This window comes from Neodiprion fabricii, chromosome 5 (assembly GCF_021155785.1).
Source record: "Neodiprion fabricii isolate iyNeoFabr1 chromosome 5, iyNeoFabr1.1, whole genome shotgun sequence".
In the NCBI taxonomy this organism is placed as follows: domain Eukaryota; kingdom Metazoa; phylum Arthropoda; class Insecta; order Hymenoptera; family Diprionidae; genus Neodiprion; species Neodiprion fabricii.
Genome location: NC_060243.1, coordinates 31,216,958 through 31,239,926, shown reverse-complemented (window position 1 = coordinate 31,239,926; position 22,969 = coordinate 31,216,958). Strand labels below are relative to the sequence as shown.

The window sequence follows — 22,969 nt, the reverse complement described above, 5'->3', positions numbered from 1 at the left end:
GGTTTAATTCAGATTTTAATTCAACCGTTTGATGCATTCTTTTTTACCCTCGTGGCTTTTTCCACCGAAAAATAAATTCAATCTTTTTGCCTTGTGTTTTTTTTTTATTTTTTTTTTTTTTTGTTTTTTTTTCTTTCTGACGCGTCAATTAGATGGCTTACGGAATTGTTTAAGGTACTACATATTCATGAGAGAGATCAGGACGCGTTTAGTGCACGGGGCGAACTGCGGACTGGTGAGTTGATCAAAGAGTCGCGACTCGACGCCGAAAGGTCCTTACAGCCCCTTTCCTGTCTTCGCTCTTCTTTCCGCTTTCCGTTATACGCTTCTCCTACTACTGTACTTTTCAAATAACGAACCCCCCCTCCTCCCTGCCACCCATCATATTGTATACCTTAGCATCTCTTAGATTAACGATTCCACTTTTTCTTTAATGTTTCAAGAGAGTGTACTATACCTCTACTATACACTCCGCCTTGAGTGATAGCAGGAGAGAAAAATTTCTACTGAAGAATCCAAGATCGTTCGATTTCTTCTCTTCTACTGTTAAGTACGTTCTTCTTTCATTTCAAATCCCTATATGCATCCAGGAATTAATTAACCACGCTTTTTGATCACCGCGAGATTTTCTTTGTTGATTTCATCGTTAAGTGAGTAATTATTCTGAGAAAATTCTGCTTGATTTGTGAAAAAAAAAATTACTGATTAAATGTACAAATATAATGTTTGAAACAAGAGATAGCGATCAGATTCAGCTACACTAAATGCGAGTCGTGCTGCCCAAAGTTGAGAATTTTTTACCCACGTGTTTATACCATCAGCACTTTTTTCCCGGAACAGATTGATTCTCCTGGCGAATGATTGTCACAGTCTTCATTACAATATTGCTAAAATTATTGTATTTGCCTGAATACCGATCGTACCGACCTCGTCCTGAAATAACGCTTGCCAATCGTCAACCAGACGGACTGGTATTTTTCTCAACTCGGCGGATAAATAATAGTGCTTGTCAATCCAACAAACAAGTACTTGCCGTTGCTTGATAAGCGATGATCAGTCGGTAATAAAAATGATCGTCGGTAATATTACCAACAAAGTGAACTCGACATCAATTACATTTTTTTTAACAGCGGAACTGCAGTTGAGCGCAGTCCGGAAACAACATGTTCAATTATCAAAATAATAATTTTCAACTTCATCGTTTACTTGTTTACCCCACGTGCCATATGAGCTGTGTATAGTTGATAATATACAAACTGACGAATTGAATTTAAATAATCGAAAGAATGCAATAAATTATTACATTGTGATGTCTGGCCGGTTAGAGTTATCGCAGCCTCGTCAATAATTATTCATCCGATTTGCGTTATTGTTATTTTTTGTTTTCGTTGATATCCCATTTCTCCAGATTAAACCGTACAACAAACAAGCGGTAGGCAAAGTGGGAATGCATAGTTACTGACCTAAAACCTCGATGTCATTTTAGTACCACAATATGAATTAAACAAGCTACTGGTCGTATAAAATCGTCATTTTATATACGAGAGCGATTAATAACAACGAAACAACAAAAGTTAAACTAGTATCTCGTATTTTCCATACTCTGCTCATCGAAAATCGTCAGTCGCTTAACTGTCGGTAAAGGTAAGTTAATACTTGTCTTTCTTTCATCAGTCCTGAATCCCTCTGCAGAACTAATATGTGAAACATTTGTGCGATTTTTCACCGTTTTTCGATGTTTGAATTTCGATTCAACGGTTTTAAATCCAACACTTTTTGATATTTCGATGCTTGTTTATAAATTTCAAAGCTATTCTGAACAGTTTTCGAATGTATTTCAAATATATGCCGTTGTAATAAAATTCACGCACATTCGTTGTCACGTGACAAGTCACATGCATTGTTGTTCAACGCTGCTGCAATCTCTCGAGTACATGTATTCAATATTCTAGAAAACAGTTGATACACAGATGACATATACCAGCCGAATGACCCATCGACTCCAAACCCTCCAAACACACCCGTACAAGTATTTTCTACGCACATGCGCGCACATCGTGTGTTGGTAATACATCTATACTTTAGATTGCAGTAGAGCATCGATATTCCGGTAGGCCTGGTGTCAATATTACGTGATTTTTCATTTACATTATAGTCAAAATGAATGCACAAATCATATGCATACCATTGTGCGCAGTGACATGTCAGTGCATACACATACGACTTCGACTCCCTGTAACAACTGGCAGAAGAAAACGAGGTTGAGTGAGAAGTAGAAGGAGAATCGAGGTTCTACTATACCGATATTTATCATCAATATAAAGTCTTTGCAGTAATCTTTCGTATACGCATCGTAACATCGTGATTCTGTGAAAAACCGTGCCTTGCAGTCATGATTAATTGAATCGTAAAGATTATTGTAGACAACGTTTGACCGGACTTTTATAGACAAGTATAATAACAGTATCGGTAACTGACTTTGGGATTTTTTACACCAGTTTCAAGTCGGACAGTGATTACGTTCTATTATTACGCTTGCGGTAGCATCTATTTTAGCTTCTGATGTCAGTCGTATGCATATGCAGTATACACATACCGTCGCATACTAGGATTCGAGCATCTCCATAACTATATACTGTAAACGGCGGTAAGTACAAATCGAAAATCGGAACGTCTACGAAATATTGTCAAAGTCATCGTCGCGCTGCGGATGTTCGACATAATTGACAAAAGAGAAAATAATTGCACGTGAAACGGAATGGCACGTACGAGATCAAAACTTTTAATGCTAGATCGGCTAGCGCAATTAATGAATTCGTCGAACGAAACCGAGTAGCCGCTAATTCGAATAAAAATTAGAGCAAACCGCGTGCAATGACCTCCAGCTCTGGTCCGGGAATTCCCTAATATCCGGCATGAACATTGGATTGAACTTGATAATACAATTTCAAAGACGGAATCCGTTCTCAAGAGAAACTTTGAGAAATTCGTTAATATATTTAAAAGTAATTTCAATTGAATTTCAACAAATTTTTCGTCACAACCAAGTGCATTAGATCCAAGTTATTCGGAATTTAAAATCGATCGATTTCTCTCGAATTAAAAAGCACTTCGCAGTGCTCTGTTAGAACACTAAAAATTTCCGACTCAAACGAAAACCAAAACCGCCCTTACGTTGACTGAAACTGATAAGATTTTATTCGTAATTGCTCAAAACGTTCGAAAAGCTGTTTCAAATTGGTCATCCAAAATTAAACTTATAGTCTATGGACGTAGGTGACGCTACTTGCGAATAATACACGAAACGCATGCAGCCCACTTGCATGAGAAAGTTAGTAACCGTCATGCGCTAGTCGGGACAGTTTGATGTATGTCATACAAGTCGAAATTACATACATACATACATTTCGTAAAAACTTAGGTACTGCTCCGGTAATCTTGTTGTTTGTGCTGCGCGGTCATGGAGGCATGTGCTTTGAACCAGAATCCAATAAGCCGTGCTGTTGACCGCATTGAAATTCAGGAAAACCTGCTAGACTCTTTCATTTTTCCAAACATCAACAAGAGCTTCGGCGATACTGCGTGCCAACCGTAATTTTAAAACGTAATTTAATTACCGATCGATCCGAGTTTACAATCACGTAGACTAGTTCAGTTAGGATTCTCGTAACTCTGGCTAATCCAATCTCAAATCCGTTAGCGTACAACACAGATGCGCATTTGAATTCGGACAATCGAACGTTGAACTACGTTAACGTAATTTATATGGCTATTCTGCCCTCCCCCCCTCCCCCTCCGGAATCTAACAAACTGTCTATTCTGACAGGTTTTATAAGATTTTTGAAAAATAATTCCCCCATGCATACCATATTCAAGTCTAATCTGAATACACAAACCCCTTCTCTTCGACCGTTCTTCATAACCTTCAAAAGAACATTGTTAATCTCTGATTACTTTGGATGGGAAATTTACTGATCCCAGCGGAGCAATCAAAGGCTTGCAGTCAGTGGCTTTACGTTTTTCTTTGAGTGTTCTTTTCCTTTTTCTGGCACTCCAAACTAATGTACTAAAACTTGTCGGTCATAAGCTACGTAATAGACGTACAGCGTCTTTTATATGTTAGTGAAGAGCTTGCCGCTCCATAATATTTGCTAAATTATATCTTGGATGCTTCTATTTCTAGGATATGAAACACATTCCTTGCCACTGCCCAGTACTAAACTCAGAGTATCAAGATGGTGAGCAGGCTGCGATTGGAGTTCAGAAAATACTACAAAAACAGAAGGAAACTAAGATGTATTCTAAAGGAAACTCAGCGGACGCTTGACGCCATTGCTGCTGAAAATTTCTTTCCAGATGGTAAATTTTGTATTTTTTTTTTCACAGATCGACGGTATTTATGGCAATGGATTTGTCGTCAACCAACGTTGAATTCGATTACTCTGATTGTATCAATTTTCTACAGTTGAATGAAAGTGATGTTGCTAAAGTCATTTCTGAATTAGACGAAACTTCTAACGCAGGACCAGACAATATGCATTCATTGCTCGTCAAAAAGTGTGCTTTATTTTATGTGAGAATGTTAATGAGAGTTAACTTGTCCCTATCACTCAGATGTTTTCTTAATGCTGAAAGAAGTGCTTCATCACTCCACTGTACAAATAAGATGATTCTTCTAAGATGAACGACCCAATCATTGAATACAACATTTTCTCTAAACTAATTCATAATGTAGTTTGCAATTCACTTGCACAGTTTTTTCATAAATTTCTTATGCCTTAACAGCATTGACTTTTATCTGGCCCCTCCATGTCAACTATTCTCTGCGTTTATACCAAATATATTATCGATAGTTAGAGCAAATGCTAGACTGTTGATTTGATAAACTCTGTTCTTATTACTGCTACCGATATTGTAAATATTAATTTGAAATTTACAGTTCTAATCTATACCTTGTCACTGGACTATCCAGAAATTTAGGTGACTATGTTTGAAAAATTTGTACTTTATATTGACTCGTTTTCATGTACAATAAGGCTGACACCCAATAATTATTACAATTCATAACCAGATAAATGATATATCTAACTCTGAACAAAGCTAAAAAAATGGCAACCAAATTTATCGGCGGGTACTTCAAATTACAGAAAACGTGAGCACAGACTTGCTAACGCCGTTGACATTGGAAAGGATTACTCACATTCTTGAAGACTCGCCAGCAATAGTAATAATGGGTCAAGATACAAAGACGAAAGCGTGCCTAGTGAACATGTTATTATCGTCTGACATTTTACCAACTTGTAACGGCTCATGGAGATGGATAAAGATCAGCTACGGAGAGACGAATCACGTCAGTCTGACGCTGAACCTGGAATACGAGGTGGTGGAGAGGCTTCACTGCAACGAAAAAACGTGGACTACTCTTCCCGTCGAAGATCTAACACGAAGCGAGAACGACGACATCAATTGCCCAGCTGTCCTTGAAGTGAAAGTGGACAAGGTTGTGCTAAGAGACAATGTACAAATATTTGTAACCCCTAAAGATGGCGCCACTAAAGTGTTGTCAAAAGGAATCCTGAAAGTCTTACCAATATTCTTTTACGCACTGGGAGAGCATCCCCTGAGCCAGGAAAACTTGGATGAATTGAGAGACCTGAAAGAAACTTATCCCGATTACCCGGTTCTCTTTATATCCTCAGAAATCAATATGTTAGTTAACGATGCAGATATGGAATTAACAGAATCCGAACAACACCACCTCCAGGAAACCATGTCCGAGAACAGGTCAACGTCCCTACAAGACAGAGAGGAGATAATCACGGAAAAAATGAATCTCCTTGGTCTTACATGGTTGAATCAAATAGCTAGTCTGGGATTCATGCGAATGGAGGAATCTGTCGAGGTTGATCAGCTCTCCTGGCTCGTTGGGAGTAACTACAACAGCTCTAGTCAGTTTATAAATTCACAACAAAAGATGGACCAATTACTTCGATTCACAGAGGAGTGCCTGCAGAAGTATTTGGTGAACGCCAGCAACCTGTTGAACGGAGTCCATACGACTAGTCTACGCAAATTCATACTGAGCGCTTTTGACATGGCGAGAGAATTGCAGATAACGCCGCGTAGGATACAATACGCGCGACAAAAGGAGAACGAGTTGTACAGCAGTTTGATGAAGTTGGTTAGCGAGAAGCAGGAGGAGGTTACCGAACTGATACAAAACATTATTGACGAAATGAAAACTGATCTGATCGAGGGGGATCGCAATTACCACAGCGAAAGTATTAACCTGGAAAATGACGACACAAGAGAATGGTGCGACACCATTCGTGCGGCGACGCTCAAAGTCCAAAGACTGCTGCTGAGCTCTCTGAGTGAACGAGTGGCCAAACAATTAGTAACATCTGTTGACTGCCTGCGAGAAACGTTCGTTGGAACATTGCAGAGGTGTTTGCTGAGTCTCGAAAGGAGTTGCGAGCACGAGTCTAGTCTGTTGGCGAGCGACGCCCTCAAGCAGATACTATCGGCAGCGTACAACGTCGAGTTAACTGATAATTCCACGTCAATGGTTCACTCGTTCCTAGAGAGATTAAGGCAACTGGTCAAGTCCCTCCCACTTCCCTGGTCTTCGACACCAGTACTCGACGTTTCGTGGAGGAGAAGAGTAGCCGTTGACATTTTAAACTCTCTAAATTCAGCCCGGCTCTCTAAAGCCATAGCAACGCAGTTCAGAGAAAAGGTGAAATCCTCGCATGACTCATTTCAGTCAGCGCTTCGCTCTCTAGAAAGTCATTACTCTGGTAAGCTTGAAAGAACGGAGGAACAGAGGGTCGCGATAAGGAAAATCCACGCCCCAAGACTGGCTAGACTTGCCCTAGAATCTACATCCATGAGCGATATGGTGAGATATGGGATACCACGTCAGGGTAAAGAGATTGGCAGGGGTCAGTACGGTGTTGTGTTCTCCTGCGATGAATGGGGAGGGGCACCGGGTCCATGTGCGGTGAAATCGGTCGTACCACCTGACGACAAACACTGGAACGACTTGGCAATGGAATTTTACTACACAAGATCGATACCCGATCACAAAAGGATAGTAAAGCTGCGTGGTTCGGTTGTCGACGACTCGTATGGTGGCGGTTGCGGACTCTCGCCAGCTGTGCTACTCGTTACAGACCGCCTGAGCCGAGACCTTTACTGCGGAATAAAGGCAGGACTGTCATGGCTTGAAAGAATTCAGATTGCAATAGACGTCATCGAGGGGATAAGGTACCTTCATTCCCAAGGACTAGTTCACCGCGATATCAAACTGAAGAACGTTTTATTGGATACAGACAACCGTGCCAAACTAACGGATCTCGGCTTTTGCATACCAGAAGCGATGATGTCTGGCAGTATCGTAGGCACTCCAGTACACATGGCGCCGGAACTAATTTCAGGACGTTATGACAGTAGCGTAGATGTCTATGCATTCGGAGTCTTGTTCTGGTATATATGTGCGGGAAATGTACGACTCCCCTTTGCCTTCGAACAATTTCACAACAAGGAACAGCTCTGGACAAGCGTTAGAAGAGGTGAGTACAAGGTCATCGATGAAAACTTTGCATCGGCAATTAAATTAATTAGAAAAAACATGATCAGCTGTTTGTCTCTCGAATGAGTAGTTAGATGGAAAAGGACAGTAATTCTAGCTTCTAATATTTTGTGGAGATTGAGTTAAAACAATTCTCTTCGACCTCTACTTGGAAGATCTTCACTCCTACCGTTTAATAAAATTTTGTCATATGTTTAGGCTTGAGACCAGAAAGACTCGACCATTTTGATGACGAATGTTGGACACTAATGGAGCAATGCTGGGCTGGCGAACCACCGCGAAGGCCATTGTTAGGTGCTGTACTACCCGTCCTTGAGTCGATACGAGAAAGAGCCGAACAAGGCAAGTCTGAACAGCAAAAAGACTTCTTAAATGCAAGAGAGGCTTCTTCTTTAATTAAAAGTCCGGCTGTTTCATTGACTGAGCCATATAATCAAAGAGGAGTGATAACTAATGCACATACTGCGAAACCAAGGCCTCGTAGATTTATTAAACATCCCGCTCTACACATGACGAATTTTTTCTACAGTAGCACTTGTCCTAACTTGTACATTCAGATGCGAGAATTTTGAGAATTGTAACCATTTCTTCACGCGTTTTTTCTGTTGGTATCAAATCATCGACAATTCTTAATTGTTGTTATTATTATTGTTCACCGTTTTGTAGCAAGTAGTGTTGTTGATTTTTCAATCCCCTCGGTATTTTCTGAATACTTTTTTTTATTACATGTTATCATACAAATTTTTTAATCAATGACGATTGTCATTTGCTTTGTGAAATAAATCCACTTTTAATTAGTATTACAATGCGTAATTTTTTTTGCTCTCTTATACAAATTCTAATTAACTTGGAGGTATTAAATAAAGTTGTTTTTTTTATAGATTATGTCGCATATTACTTTTATTGTTATTAAACATTTTTGACTTTGACGGTAATATTAAGCTACGACAACACATGTATAATAATTTGTACATCTGACTTTTGATTATTAAACAATGAATAAATAAAAAAAGAAAATAACACGATTTTTGACTGCCTAAAATGTATATGTTTTTCACGTTTATTCGGGGAGAAGCTGGACAGACCAATGTTAATGTTACGAATATCTTCTACCGCCTTTTGCTCTGTATCAAATTTCCGCTATTATCTCAAGACTGTGTTTGCTTTGTCTTCAAATTCTCATTTCCTTTCTTTCTTTCTTCCAAAGTAATATTATCATTCATGCTTTCCAAGGGTCACCCAAAAAATACACGAAAACCGAAGATTAACCAATAGTGCAGACTTATATCTAACAATTTATTTGTTAGAATTGTATAAACTGGTTTTGGTTAGGCATGACCGATTTATCTTAAATTTCAGATGACGACTCTTCTGTGTCAGATACTGGGCCATGAACAAAAACAAAGTATGGAGTGAAATCTCAATGAAGGACAACACCAAATTACATTCATTTGCATGTACATTTATGCGTCAAAATGTTCGATGACTAGTGAATATATAAAAGGGCATATCTGCGCAAGGATACGTGTAGAAGTATTGAAAGACAAGTAGTGAAAAAAGTTAAAAAGAAAATGAACTTCTTGTAAAAAAAAAGAAACGAATGATTAAGTATTTATAAATATCAGTGAGATAATAATATATCTTTGACAGAAATTATATACCACTGATATCATTAGATTCTAACTATTCTTGAGAAGAAATATCAAAACTAATAAACACTACTTAGGAATTTAGCAGCTGAGGATAGATTGTAATTTTTATAAATATACGTAAAAACGTATAAACATATGCATCATGTGAGATTATTTTTTATTTAATGTAATTATTATTTTTTAGAACTACGTAGAAATACTTGAATAAACATTTTTTTTAATACTTTAATCAAGGTGTATCAATGACTGCATCATTTACGCGATGTTATGCATCAACAATACTTATTAAAGTATACATAAATATTTGTATGTGATTAAGAAACTAGTCTAGTTTAATAAATCATGAACATCATTGTTATTATCTTGATTATTGTAATTATTGCAACAGCTCTAAGTTGCTTTTAGCCTTTTCAAGCTCATGGAGGAATTTGTAAAATTGTCCAAGTGTCATTTCCGTGAATATATTACTTCTTTCGCCGTTACCCTCGTCGACGAGTAAGCGTAGCTGGAGAAATGTTTTTCCCAATCTATCAGATTCGCTACTCGCTGCTGTCACTGTCGTAATAAAAAATAAGGCGCATTTATGACTGTATTTTATACAGTTATCTTGATTTAACAATTATGTTTCCGTCTTATTATTTTTTTCGTGACTACTGATGCTACCCTTACCCCCAAATTTCCATCCCACGTCGAGTATTTTACTCGGGACAATATTCATTTCACGTAAGATACTACATACATCACACACCAAATAGTATATTCTTACTAATCCTCACATGATGCACAGTCATAGGCTATATATATTACTGCAGATCGTGCACCTCTCTTCTGGTTTTAATCATGCAAATTGAAAACACAGTTCCCTCCATACGAATTATGTAGTTTTGTCCAATATGCGTATAACCACGAACTACATACATGGATGTTCTGAACGTAGATATACGAGTGTGCAAAGGACTCCTCTGTCCACTCGCCCATTTGCACTCGCTTATCTACGAACCTTCAATCCATATGGATACAACCCTCGCATCTGGTAGGAATCAGGTTGTCCTCAGAATCGCAGAGTATTAAGTTCACGGACAAATGGCTCGTTTAAGCTTGTGTGTAGAACGCTACAATACATGCTACTGTGCAGAAACGGTTTGCAAAAAAAAAAAAAAAATAATGGACAAATATGTAGGCCCGCTACCGTGTGGAATTTTATAATATACGATATTTGCCTTTGAACAAGAAATACTCACTCGGCGGGTTGGAAATTGACGTTACCGAAATTACCTGATTTTTTCAGATTTACGAGATAACGATTTGACTGTTTTTATACGATTTTGAAATCAATTATTCTTAGCTTATATATGGTATACGGTGGAAGATTCGAAGTAAAAGCGATCAATAATTGCATTTCTTCATAACAGAGATATGGTACATATTCCACAAATCACAATACAAATAGAATTTCGGCCAACTCGGTACCCAGGTAGAAATTTGACGTTTTTGTATTCAAAAGATTATAGAGAAAAACTTTGACTTTATATTACGAGACTGCTTCAAAAAAAATATTTTTTTCATCTCCCACTTCATGCAACCATAATTTATAGCATAATATTGAACCTCGTGAAAGTAAAACGCCGAGTGATTTTCTTAAGCCGTGCCGAATCGAGATTTTGTATTCGCTATTCGATAAACACGTAAGAAATCCAATTCTGACTGTTGAATGGAGATTCAAATTTCTCTATACAATAGACGGAATGGAATTTCACTAAACGTATACACAACAAAATTCGACTACTTTAATCTAGAATTAAAACATTCTTCTTTCATTTCCTTATCTTTGTATAGTATCAAAAGTATCCGGTTTTCCATTTACGTAAAAAATTTAGTGGAAGTCTGTTTTAGGGGGTAATAGCATTTCATAATTCATGACATTGTCGAGATGCATCGTGGTAAGCTAAATAAAAACTGACACTTGCCTCGCGGGATATTGTCACTAAGGAGAATGAAAAAGTGAAAAAAAGATAGGTTGCTAGGTTAGGTCAAACCTTCGGCCTCGTTATTTGTCGTAATCATAAATATGGATAGTAATTAATATACCAGATATGTGACAGACAACGTGTCGGTTGTTATGCCGATCTCTAACACAAATTTGATTAGTCACACTTTACGACGACACAGCTTATGCCACTTGATCAATGACAGGAGTGTCAAATATAATTGGCCCGAACTGTGTACCTCGGTGCCTCGTCAGTAGAAAGTAATCGTGATACAAACAACATCAACTCTACTAGTGCTGAACAATTGCGTGACTCGTGAAGCGTCGAGCAATAAACAGAATGCAAGACTCACCTGCAGCCACGCAACACTTGATGAGATTCACTCAGCTTGAACGAGCACTTACTCAGCGTTCACGTACTACATACGAATGAGAACATTTCGAGGTGCCGACAAGTCAAAATAAAAGCAAGACGATGTATAAACAAGATCGCGAGAGAGAGGCATTTGTTTTATACTAGTCAAAACACACGACCCGACCTAAACGTGTTTCTCGTTATGTGACTGCACTCGCGATATTAGCAATTAAGTATAAGATCCATTCACACCGACCGTCGGCACTTATTAAACGTTTTTGATCAACGAAACATTGCTTCAGATACTCACGAAAGAGTCAAATACGCCGGGATGTAGGAACTGCCGTGGATCACAACCACCAACTGATCATAACTTGTCCACGATCACAAGATGGTCACCCGCTACCCAAGCGCCGCTTGGCGGCAGTGTTCGACACTATTTTGAACTGACGACCGTTTGAATTCGGTCTTTTGAATGCAAAGACGTTTTTGCCGATCACGTTGATTAAATTACGTAAAAATAGAGCGATAAAACGAGTAGGGAATCAAATATGTAAGATGGAAGGAAGATTTGTTGGCTCGTTTACGGTCATTCGTTCCACGTTTGGGTTGGCTCGAGCGGCCAGGGGTAAACAAGTCTCTAATACTTACCGACTGTTCTCAATGCAACTTTAGACTAGTTAGCGGCAGGTAGAGCGAGACAGATTATAACCGACACGCACCTCTCTCTCTCTCTCTCTCTCATTTCCCCCGTTACACTTTACGAAGCTACCTCTAGTAAGAATTAGCAGCATTGCGTTCCAGTCATCGACATCCAGCTGTAATCCGGTGCATGCATGGGTGTATGAAACACCGTATACACAAAACTTTATTAAACGCATTCCTGTTCTTGAGTCGTTCGAAATATCTAAACCAGGCAGCTGTCAACACTTAATAATCGAATATCTGAACGACGAAAGAACACAGACGCAATGAGTGGCAAACATCGGTACTACTAACTCTGCACTGAAATCTGAAGCAACCTTCTATACCGGAGTTCGTCTCCTGTTCTCTTACTTCCTCAACGTAGTAAAAGCGTATCGTGTATGTGATTATTGGCAGAGTCGATCTATCAATGCACAATTACCCAGATTTCTCGATAACAGCCAAATGATAAATGCAACAACGATTTATGCCGAGAAGTTACCCATTGAGCGAAGAATCGTGTCATCTGTTAGAACCGCAAATTTATATGAATGTGCAGTAGCGTGCGCTTTGTAATATGTGTACCCGCGCACTCGCGTTTACTAATTTTTTTTCTAACTGAAAACTAGAATGTGACGTTCGGTAAAAGTACTCCGACAAAATTCGGCAAAGTTACACGCCGCGGCGGCAGTATCAGGACAGATTGGAATACAAAGAGATGGAGAACAACTCGGGTAACAAAGCGAAATCTTCCGTCCGAACGCTGCTGCGACGTGTACCTGTACACATATCTCGAACGTCGGAGCGTGTCTTTTATGAGTAAGTTAAAATTAGAGGTGTTGTATTTATTATTTTAATTTTACCGCGATCAACGATTGAAAAACATTTTCCCATCTTCACGTACTTCTCATAATTTCTTCACTTTGTGTCTTCCATAACAGTAAACTTGATTGGCACCGAAACTTTTACTTTTTATTTACTGTTTTTTTTTTTCTAGAACAAAGGAGTACAAAATGACAAAACACGAAGAAATATAAATAACGAACAGTTAATTCGTTTTTGCGCAAAGAACTTAAACTGAATGATATACCTATAATACGCAATAATTGATTAGAAATACGCGATATTTAATTTCAAATAAAGTGAATTGAAACGAAACGAAAATATAATAATCTAATCAATAGTTCATTTGTTTCTATTTCCAGTAACTTCAAATGGAAAATTCAAATTTCCATTATGTCCATCAACATCTTCTACAATCAATTTCTTGTAAAATTCATGGTTTATTTGACGCAGAAATAAAGAAATCTACGCATAAATTTAAAAAACGGATTTGAAAATGACGATCATAATTTTGAACCTAGTTTTTTTAATGAATAATAAATTTTCTCGGGAACTTGGACAGAATTGATCAGATTCAATTTATCAAAATTTGCAACGTTTCGTTGGTTTTATTTATTTTCCAACTTCATCAGGCAAGTTTTGAGGTTAAATCGTCGTTAAAATCCTCTGGTCCATAACATCCAGTCAAAATTATGTTTAAATAAGACTAGACAGATATATACATTTTTGTTTTTTTGATAAAATTATAAACTCATTGTGCCAATAAATTAATTTGAATAAAATAAAATGGACAAATATGATGATGGACAAATACACATGTCAAACTACGTTTTAATTAAATAATTTTATCAAAAAAACAAAAATGTATATATCTGTCTAGTCTTATTTAAACATAATTTTGACTGGATGTTATGGACCAGAGGATTTTAACGACGATTTAACCTCAAAACTTGCCTGATGAAGTTGGAAAATAAATAAAACCAACGAAACGTTGCAAATTTTGATAAATTGAATCTGATCAATTCTGTCCAAGTTCCCGAGAAAATTTATTATTCATTACATTTAACATGGATGAGAACCAAGATTTGGATTCTAGTTTTTTTAGACTGTTTACTTTTACTTTTTTTCACAATATTTTTTGGATGTAAACATGAGAGTCATATGTATATATGTAACACGTGGCGTGAGTATCCTTATAATGGGGAAAAACGAATAAATTCGATAAAGAGGTAAAAAGGATTAAAAATCAAATGTGCCCGATCTTCCACTCAACCGACAATGCTCATCTTTCGCCAGAATTTTTTTTTCTACCTAACCTAACTATTTCAAGTGTGGTCCTTTGGAAAATCGAAATTTTTTTTTATTTTGAAACACCCTAATACATAGGTAGAAGATTACAACTTATCTGCTACTGTTATAACCTAGCAGTTGACATAAATTGTGAAAACAAATACACATCCATTGTTATTTTATCTCTTAACTCTGCTACACCGACTGCAATACTTATAACATAGTAATCGCCGGCTATCGCAATCAATTCAATGGTACAATGTAGGAGCCACCCATGCTAGATTTATACATTATACATACATATCTATCATGCTGATATAAATGCAAGCGTCACACTCTTCACATTCGAATGACTAGACGTCCCACTGTTATCTGTATCTTAGAAAAATATTTGCTTGTGAACTAAAAAAATGTTTAAAAATTATAACACGATATTTTTTACCATTACAACACGCCCTGCCTCCGAATAATAATTTCTGTTTTAAACTAACTCTCGATCCTGACGATTGTGTCTCTTTGTCAGCGATACTTAAAACTTTCTACAGCATTTGAATATGGCTGATAAGCCAGTGCGGAAGATCTGATATTAATCATGTATTCATATAACTTATCTATACTAATATCTATACTATCTATACTAATATTATAAAGAGGAAAGATTTGATTTTTTGTTTGTTTGTTTGTTTGAAATGAATAGGCTCCGAAACTACTGGACCGATTTAAAAAATTCTTTCACCGTTGGCAAGCTGCACTATTCCCGAGTGACATAGGCCATGTTTCATTGTCAAAAAAATCAGGGATGCTTACTAAAACTTGAATAATCTAACCCAAGTTGTAAAAAAATAAACAAAAAACTTCCTTCGATCGCGTGCGCTGCGAAAACTATTAATGATAGAACGAAATGGTGTATTAAAATTTTTCAGGACACATCACTATCTATAAAAAATGTCGCGATAGCATGTCTCTATCTTTTATAGTTGCGTCACAATTATTATATGCCCGTGCGAATCCGGGATGGGCTGCTAGTATAACATATACAGAGGATTTCTGGTCAAAGGGCAAACTCTAATTAGTGACAATTATACATTTTATGCGAACCGAGCGTAGCTAATAAAATACGAATAACAATTTTAATGTGTGTTTGCACTGGAGATGCACACGTGACTCGGAGATTAGCTTTTGACCAGAGATTTCCTGCATACGTTTTATTGTGCTATTTTGTTTCCGCTGTATCCGATTCGACGTACAATTTTAACCAAGATGAACGATTTATACACTTTCCATTACGAAATCAAATCCTCCTTGATGAAGTTAGTAACGTTATCGTAACAAAAATCACTCTTGTCTTAATATTGCAATGATTTTCAACTCTTCAACACTAATGTGTAGAGAAATGTTCTCACGCTCATCTCGAATCTTGTTTTTTTAAAAATTTCAAATGGAATGATCACCTGAAAATTTATTTACCTTCGCAAAATTTTATGCTTTTTAGGATATTGAAAAATAAAATTTTTGTTATACTTAAAATATGAAGGGGAAGAAAATATTTATTTAAAACTGTGAGATTTTTTCTCATCACCAAAGCAAATATGGTAATAAAAAAACAGTTCCGCCATTTCTAAAATATATATATATGTGGTATATATATTTCACCGTAATCTGAAGAAATTCGTATACTTGTTAATGCAAAAATGTGATAAATAATTTTTATCGTTATAATTGTCATCAGCTATTTCGTATATTTGATAAGTATGTAAATGTTACTGTTATTTGCTGATACGAGTTATCACATATCAAGTCATATTCCAATTATAAATATGCGTAATGTAAAAAAAAATCTCATTTACTAAAGTGATTATTTTTGATAAATAATTAAATTACATCAAAATTTTGATACACAAACATTTTAAACAGCTAATTTATAAAATTTTTAAAAAGATTTCACCAATTATTTTTTCAACTTGACCTATAAATATTATCTTATTATCATATTTGAAATTTCGCGTTCGGCGTTTGCACAGAAGCGTTAGACTTTTTTATGATCACGCGAATAACGTTGCGGTACGGACGATTTATGTTCCGAAGGGTTAAGGAACTAAGATTTCGAAATACGAGTGTGTTTTGTTTTATTACGGTTTACTGAATTTCATACAATTTCAAAGTCGCAAAATAACGGTTTTTCCTCAGCATGAATCGTTGGGATAACGTTACTAATCGTAAGTTCAATACGATCACTTCAGTCAAATAACAACTTAATTATCGTGTTACGATTTCTTTACATTCCAATTTCTCGTTAACATTCGACATAAATCTAATAGCCGCGTTTTAGTTTTTTCAATCGTGAAACTGCTCATCTATGAATTAAGTATCGCGGTTTTCCGTCCGTAAAATCATCGCTTTAATCGTTTTTACCCTGAAATATTAATTGCTTTTCTTTTAAGACTCGGACTTCGTATCGCACAACGTCCGGTGAGATGGCTTGCCGGAAGTACGGTTGTGGTTCTATTTTGCCTCGCGGGACTTCTGTGTTTCCGACAAGAGAAGAACCCTCTCAAACTCTGGGTACCTCCAGACTCCGATTTTCTACGAGACACGGAATGGATCATGGAGAATTTCGGCCAGGGATTGAGAGTTCAAACCTTAATTATGACAGGTGAAAACGTCTTGGAGCCTCGGGCGCTTATGAAGGTGAGCGTGATAAGATTGGACTCGAATCCTGCAAACGTGTAGTAATAAAATTGTTAAATTTCTTGCAGTATGAGATGAATTTTGCAAAGGAAAAACAAACTGTTTCAACACGTGTTAATGGTTGTACAGTTGAATTCTATTTATATCGTATCTCTTCACGATTTCTGACCTTAAGATACTCGACGAAACTGGTTTCGCACGGCAATTAACGGTCTACGGATTATAATTATAATAACAAATATTACACGGCTAAATTTTACGCCTATGCATAATTTGAAACTCAGTTGAACGAAACAAACGAGTTATTTAATACTCAAAGCCCTTGTAACACGAACTGTAGAATGATCTGCTCGAGTCTCCTTGTGCACTCCAAAATATGAATTGGTGAATATTCACTGATTTCGGTAAATATAAAAGTCCTCACTGGTTTTCAATTGCAAATATAAAATTGAGTTCTCTAACGATATTATATACTTACGAAAAACTAGTTTTGTTTATCAGTTTCAATTCATGGTTCATTATCGATGGCAAGCCTCGAATATTCTGTGTCCTCGGACCTGATTACAAAGTTCGTTAATGGAAAAAAACTGTTGTCGGCCAAGCCAATGACTATAAGGTGATTACTCACGTAACATCCGGTTGATAAATTCTACCTTACAATTTTATAGCTGAACGAAGTGACGAGCCGTATATTAAAGTCACACGCAACCACTGGAGGAAACACGTCCTGGACAGATGTGTGCTTAAAGTAAGAATTTTTATCCATATTAATTTATACGAATGGTTTTATCAATCGGGAAAAGATTTACTTTTTTTTATTTTCATACACTATCTGTCTCTGCGACTTGTAATACAATTAGCGTTGGAGTATTTTTTATTTTATTTTTTTTGTCGTTACATCGACAGCAGTATTTGCTCTGTATTTATAATGATGTAACAGTAATGATTTTTCGGCCTTGTAAAAAAATATATGCCGTTCTGATAAAATACATTCAACTTTCGACAGGCTGATTATAAACGACTTAATCTTGGCGTGACGATTACAATCCAACAAGCTCTGCGGACCCCAACGATAAAAAAAATTGTCTATGCAGCCTATACACAGAAGTTAATTTTTTTATCATCGGGGTCTGTAGAGTTATTTGGATTATAATCGTCAAGCCAGAGTTACATATTTTATGCTCAGTTTACTTTAAAGTTGAGTGAATTTTATCAGGGGTCGTAGATGTAACCTTTCCGTTTAGTGTGTTATTATAGTTAAAAAAAACTTATTACAATATTATATTATGAATTTTTTTCTGAGTATAGTTATAACTCGATGTTAGAGAAATTAATCATGATAATAATAATAATGATGATGATGATGATGATGATGATGATGATGATGATGATCTTGAAGATACGCACATATCGTGTATCTCTTTTATACACTCTTGTGATTTTATATCTAGACCTGGAAATTTTCGTCACAGCACGTTCTACGTATCAATTTATGGTTAATCTTGAACGTATGACCGAAACATGACGATGTAACCGGCCGAAACTATTATATCAGCTGTAATTTATCACGATTTTATTTGTCAACTTAATCTATAGAAGGATATGCAGTTCGCAGGCTATATAGTTTTTCGACATGTGTAGACGTACTAATTTACCCAGATTAACATCCCCTGTAGATAACGATACATCATCAAACACTTGTAATATTCTTAACGCACGAATTTTTTAACTGGAAAAAACACGCTACAAAACTTCCATTTCTTCTGAGCGAAAGACAAAACATGAAATATCTGTATATATGTATATGGATTATTCACGCAGGATTCCCGTAATTCCCAAATTCGTACGGACGCTTCGTAAAATCAACTCGCCAGACAATGTTGGAGACTATTTCTTCGACGATGAACAAGACGAATCTGAGAATGAGGATGAGGATAGCTTCGGTATATTGTCGTGGATCCGATCGACTAGCGTGTACTGCAACACGTATAACTCGTTCGAAAAGAGCTGTTACCTGAAGAGCATTCTGGATGTATGGAACTTTGACGATGCTACAATGAGTAGCTTGACAACAGATGAAATTGTCCGCAGTATAAAAACTGTAAAGACCAGTCCCAGTTTGGGACATAAAATGAATTACGGTGAACTCTTAGGCGGCATAATCAGGGATGATACTGGACGGATAATCGGTGCAACGGCGGTAAAAACCCAATGGTTTTTAAATGTGAATTTTTCAGCGGTTGACATGGACAAAATTGGCAACGACGTGGGAACTGCCGACTGGGTAAGGTAGAACACGGTGATTCCGTTTTTATTTTTTGAATGGACGACGGCGCGTTAAAGTTGAATTGGCACCGTTGTCTGAAACAAAAAATTGGAAGGAGAGAAAAATATCTTCTATGCAACGTGAGCATGTTTTACGTGTTTTTTCACGCGTGTTTTCCGTACACCAAGTATCCATTTCTATGACTGTCAAGTCAGTCTGCGAATGCGCATGTGCGGAGTACTGAAAAGATCACTTTACGTCCTAGGAGTTAAAAGTGGTATTTTCAGTACCGCGCGCATGCGCTGTCGCGAACAATTCTGACATTACGGGATCCTAACCTCAATTTTCGGTTTCGTGAAAGAACGCGTAACATACTCTTGTTATATTATAAAGAATCGTGTGCAACAAGCAGGCAACGGTATTTTCGCTTCTCGTATTTGCAATATTCGCTCATATTGCAAATTTATGCTCGGCCCTTTGTTGAGTTTGCCTCTTTGTTACACAAAATAGAACTGTTAAAAAGTTTCCCGAAACGTTATTCGAGTCAATGATAGTGAATTCATTCAGACCGATTCATCTTTAACTACGCTGCAGTCTGACAATGAGTTAGTTCCACATTGCTCATGCTGACAGACTCCACGAGCATTACCGATCAAATCAGACGACTTCCTTCTTTAGTTTCCTGAGTATAAAATTTCTTACTACAGGCAACGGAAGACGTTTTAGAATGGGAAAAAGTCTTTTTGGAAGCAGCCAAGGATGAAACTGACAAGCTTCGACTGGAAGAACGGATCATAGAAGGAGGCCTAGCTCTTTGGTATGAAGCCGGCAGGAGTTTTGGGGACATTAGCTCGTCAGCGATGTTTCAGGACATCGCGAAACTCATTGGCGGAATAATGCTGATGTCGTTTTACGTTCAAGTTATACTTTCGAGATTCAACTGGGTCGAGTGGCGCGTAAGAATCATTCATAAAAACTCGTTCAAAGTTGTATATTAGTCACGAATAGAGCAACTTAAGAGATTAAAATTCAAACTAATTTTTACCAGAAGTGGTGGAGTGACCAAGAATGGTGCAGTTACCCTACTTTGCCAACTTCTGACCCATTTCTCCTTGTCCAAAACAGTTCTGCCTGACCAGCGCGGGGCTGATGTGCGTAGGTGGAGCCTTCATTATTGCCGTGGGAATTTGCTCCTTGGCCGGAGTTCCTTACGGACCAGTTCACACGTCCTTGCCTTTCATGCTAATGGGTCTCGGGGTGGACGACATATTCGTCATGATGGCAGCCTGGGACCAGCTCCATTCCAACGAGCAGAATCATGGCCGTCCGGTGACCGAGAGAATAGCACTGATGTTGAGCCACGCTGGATCGTCGATATTCATAACCTCTTTGACGGACGTAGTTGCCTTTGTCATAGGCGCGTCGACGGTGAGCGAATGAAGAAGATGAGGTCTCGAGTGCACCTGCATTGCAGTGCGGATATATTTTAAGGGTGGTTTTATTTCTGGTTGCAGATCCTCCCGTCTCTTCAATCCTTTTGTATTTACGCAGCGGTCGGTGTCTTTGTTACCTTCCTTTTGCAAATCACATTTTTCGTTGCATTTTTTACCCTCGATACGAAACGGATCGAGGCCAAGAGGAACGGGATTCTACCGTGCATAGTACACAGCGTTTATCAGCCGCGGACCAAAAACGAGGATCGCATCTCGTGGCGTGTCACAGGCTTTATATATTCCCGCGGAATATTAACAAGGTGGGGAAAACCCGCGGTGCTGGTGATAACCGCCGGTATTGCAGCCTTCGGTATATACGGCTCGACGCGTTTAGAGCAGCATTTTGATCCCGAGTGGTTTCTGCCGGAGGGAACATATCTGGCAGAATATTTGGACCAATTCGAACAACACTATCCCGAACAGGGCCACGAGGGATTTATCTTCATGGGAGAGCTCGATTACGTCTCCAATTTTCCCAAAATTTTACAACTATGCGAGACGTTGAAAAGCTTGGACATTTTGCAGAATATTGATCAGTGGCCGGTGAAATTTGCCCGGTTCGCGAAGAACCAATTATACGTTGAAGGTAAGGCTTAGAAATGCGAAAGGTTTTTTTTTGGACAGTGAAGTCGACATCAAATGGTACATTATCTAACAAGGGAGTAAAGTCGAAGATTATTCCCGTGTTTACTCGGGCAATAATCAACCGAGGGAATAATTGACTTTATTCCTGTGTTCTCTATAGGACTTGATTTCCGACTCAACTCTGGCCAGACCACCTCTTTTGTTTTCTTTATTTCTGCACTGCGCATGCGTCTCGTGGAAAAATCTCGACGTAAAATAAGAATTTGCGGGAAAAAAGTATAAGATGGAATGACATGCTACTTTCGACCCACTTTTCGGATAATAAAAGTGAAAATTTCAGTCGAGTCGGAAATAAATAAACTAAATTCAATTTACAGTCTAATATTCACTGGTTTATTATTCTAATTTCCAGATTTATCAAAAGTGGACGAGTCATCGTTCAGGAATTACCTATCGCAGTTTCTCTTCAGTAAGTCGGGCGGAAAGTATCAAACGAACTTCCGTTTCGCAGGGAACCTAAGTTGCGGTGAGCCGGCGCCAAAAATATTGATATCGAGTATGGAATTTATCTTCGCGAAATTCCACGATCCCAAGGAATGGCTCGGTGCGATGGACGGTCTTAAAGAGATCTGCTCTGGTTCGGGAATCGACGGGTTCGTCACGGTATGGAGCAAGGTGTTCGCGACCTGGGTTACGGACAAGGCGATATCGCAGGAGGTAACCCGGAACCTGATCCTCGCGCTGATATGCGTGATGGGAATGACGGCTGTGCTGGTCGCGGAGCTTCAGACCTGCTTCTGGATCTTCTTGTGCGTGCTTCTGACCCTCGTCGACGTTTGCGGTCTGATGTATTACTGGGGTTTGACCATTGACATAGTGTCCTGCATCGGTCTCGAGCTCGCCGTGGGATTGAGCGTCGATTACGCCGCCCACGTTGCTCACTCCTTTCTGAATTCGGCGGTGCCGGACGTTGGTGGAAGCAGAGTTCCCCGGACTATAAGCGCCGTTAAACACATTGGAGCAGCGGTTGTTTACGGCGCGGGATCAACTCTGCTCGCGTTATCGCTGCTGGCCACATCCGAGGCTTACGTATTTCGCTCGTTTTTTAAAATATTTTTCCTAGTTGTTACAATCGGTCTGTGGCACGGTTTGATGTTCCTACCGGTTGTGTTCAGCGTTATTGGTCCCCGAGCTTTGCGCTGCGATAGTGGAGACGACACGAGCAAGCAGACTGTACCGAAACCTTGGAAAACTGTACAAAACGAAATCGACTTGAACAAGGGTGATGTGCGGAGTGAAGCGGAAACCGAACTCATGTCACCGGTTGAGAATAATAAGGAATAATTTTATCGACAATTGTGATGTAGATGGAGGAAAAGATAAAAATTTTCACCGGTTCATATCAATACAAGTAAAAAATGACGTGACATACACGCGGCACTGTGCATCTTGTTATATTTTTAATATCGATATGAATGTATTCTTTATCAATAATATTTATTTTTTGGTTCAATAAACATACAAAATTATTA

At 38.1% G+C, this 22,969-nt stretch overlaps 2 protein-coding genes and 1 long non-coding RNA gene across 8 annotated transcripts; 2 read left to right on the top strand and 1 right to left on the bottom strand.

Annotated features, from left to right (window-relative positions):
* Window positions 1-1,518: 1,518 nt before the first annotated feature.
* Window positions 1,519-9,869, top strand: LOC124182296 (dual serine/threonine and tyrosine protein kinase-like). Of its 6 annotated transcripts, XM_046569364.1 has the most exons (5): window positions 3,081-3,604; window positions 4,184-4,359; window positions 5,148-7,574; window positions 7,793-7,936; window positions 8,954-9,869. In XM_046569364.1, the coding sequence occupies exons 2-5, from the start codon at window positions 4,236-4,238 to the stop codon at window positions 8,986-8,988; spliced, it is 2,730 nt and encodes a 909-aa protein (XP_046425320.1). In that variant the 5' UTR covers window positions 3,081-3,604; window positions 4,184-4,235; the 3' UTR covers window positions 8,989-9,869. The 6 variants fall into 6 exon arrangements, with proteins under 6 accessions (XP_046425318.1, XP_046425319.1, XP_046425316.1 ...); XM_046569362.1 differs by lacking the exons at window positions 3,081-3,604; window positions 8,954-9,869 and adding an exon at window positions 1,519-1,644 and having other exon boundaries at window positions 7,793-8,832; XM_046569363.1 differs by lacking the exons at window positions 3,081-3,604; window positions 8,954-9,869 and adding an exon at window positions 2,124-2,260 and having other exon boundaries at window positions 7,793-8,832.
* Window positions 9,387-10,294, bottom strand: LOC124182325. Its single transcript, XR_006870735.1, has 2 exons — window positions 9,916-10,294; window positions 9,387-9,801 (listed from the first exon to the last, which is right to left on the bottom strand). It is a non-coding gene; the product is annotated as an uncharacterized LOC124182325 (long non-coding RNA).
* Window positions 10,295-12,662: 2,368 nt separating this feature from the next.
* Window positions 12,663-22,969, top strand: LOC124182295 (patched domain-containing protein 3-like). Its single transcript, XM_046569358.1, has 8 exons — window positions 12,663-13,091; window positions 16,847-17,093; window positions 17,762-17,841; window positions 18,915-19,377; window positions 20,067-20,315; window positions 20,485-20,787; window positions 20,874-21,438; window positions 21,850-22,969. Exons 1-8 carry the CDS (start codon window positions 12,991-12,993, stop codon window positions 22,779-22,781), a joined length of 2,940 nt encoding a protein of 979 aa, XP_046425314.1. The 5' UTR covers window positions 12,663-12,990; the 3' UTR covers window positions 22,782-22,969.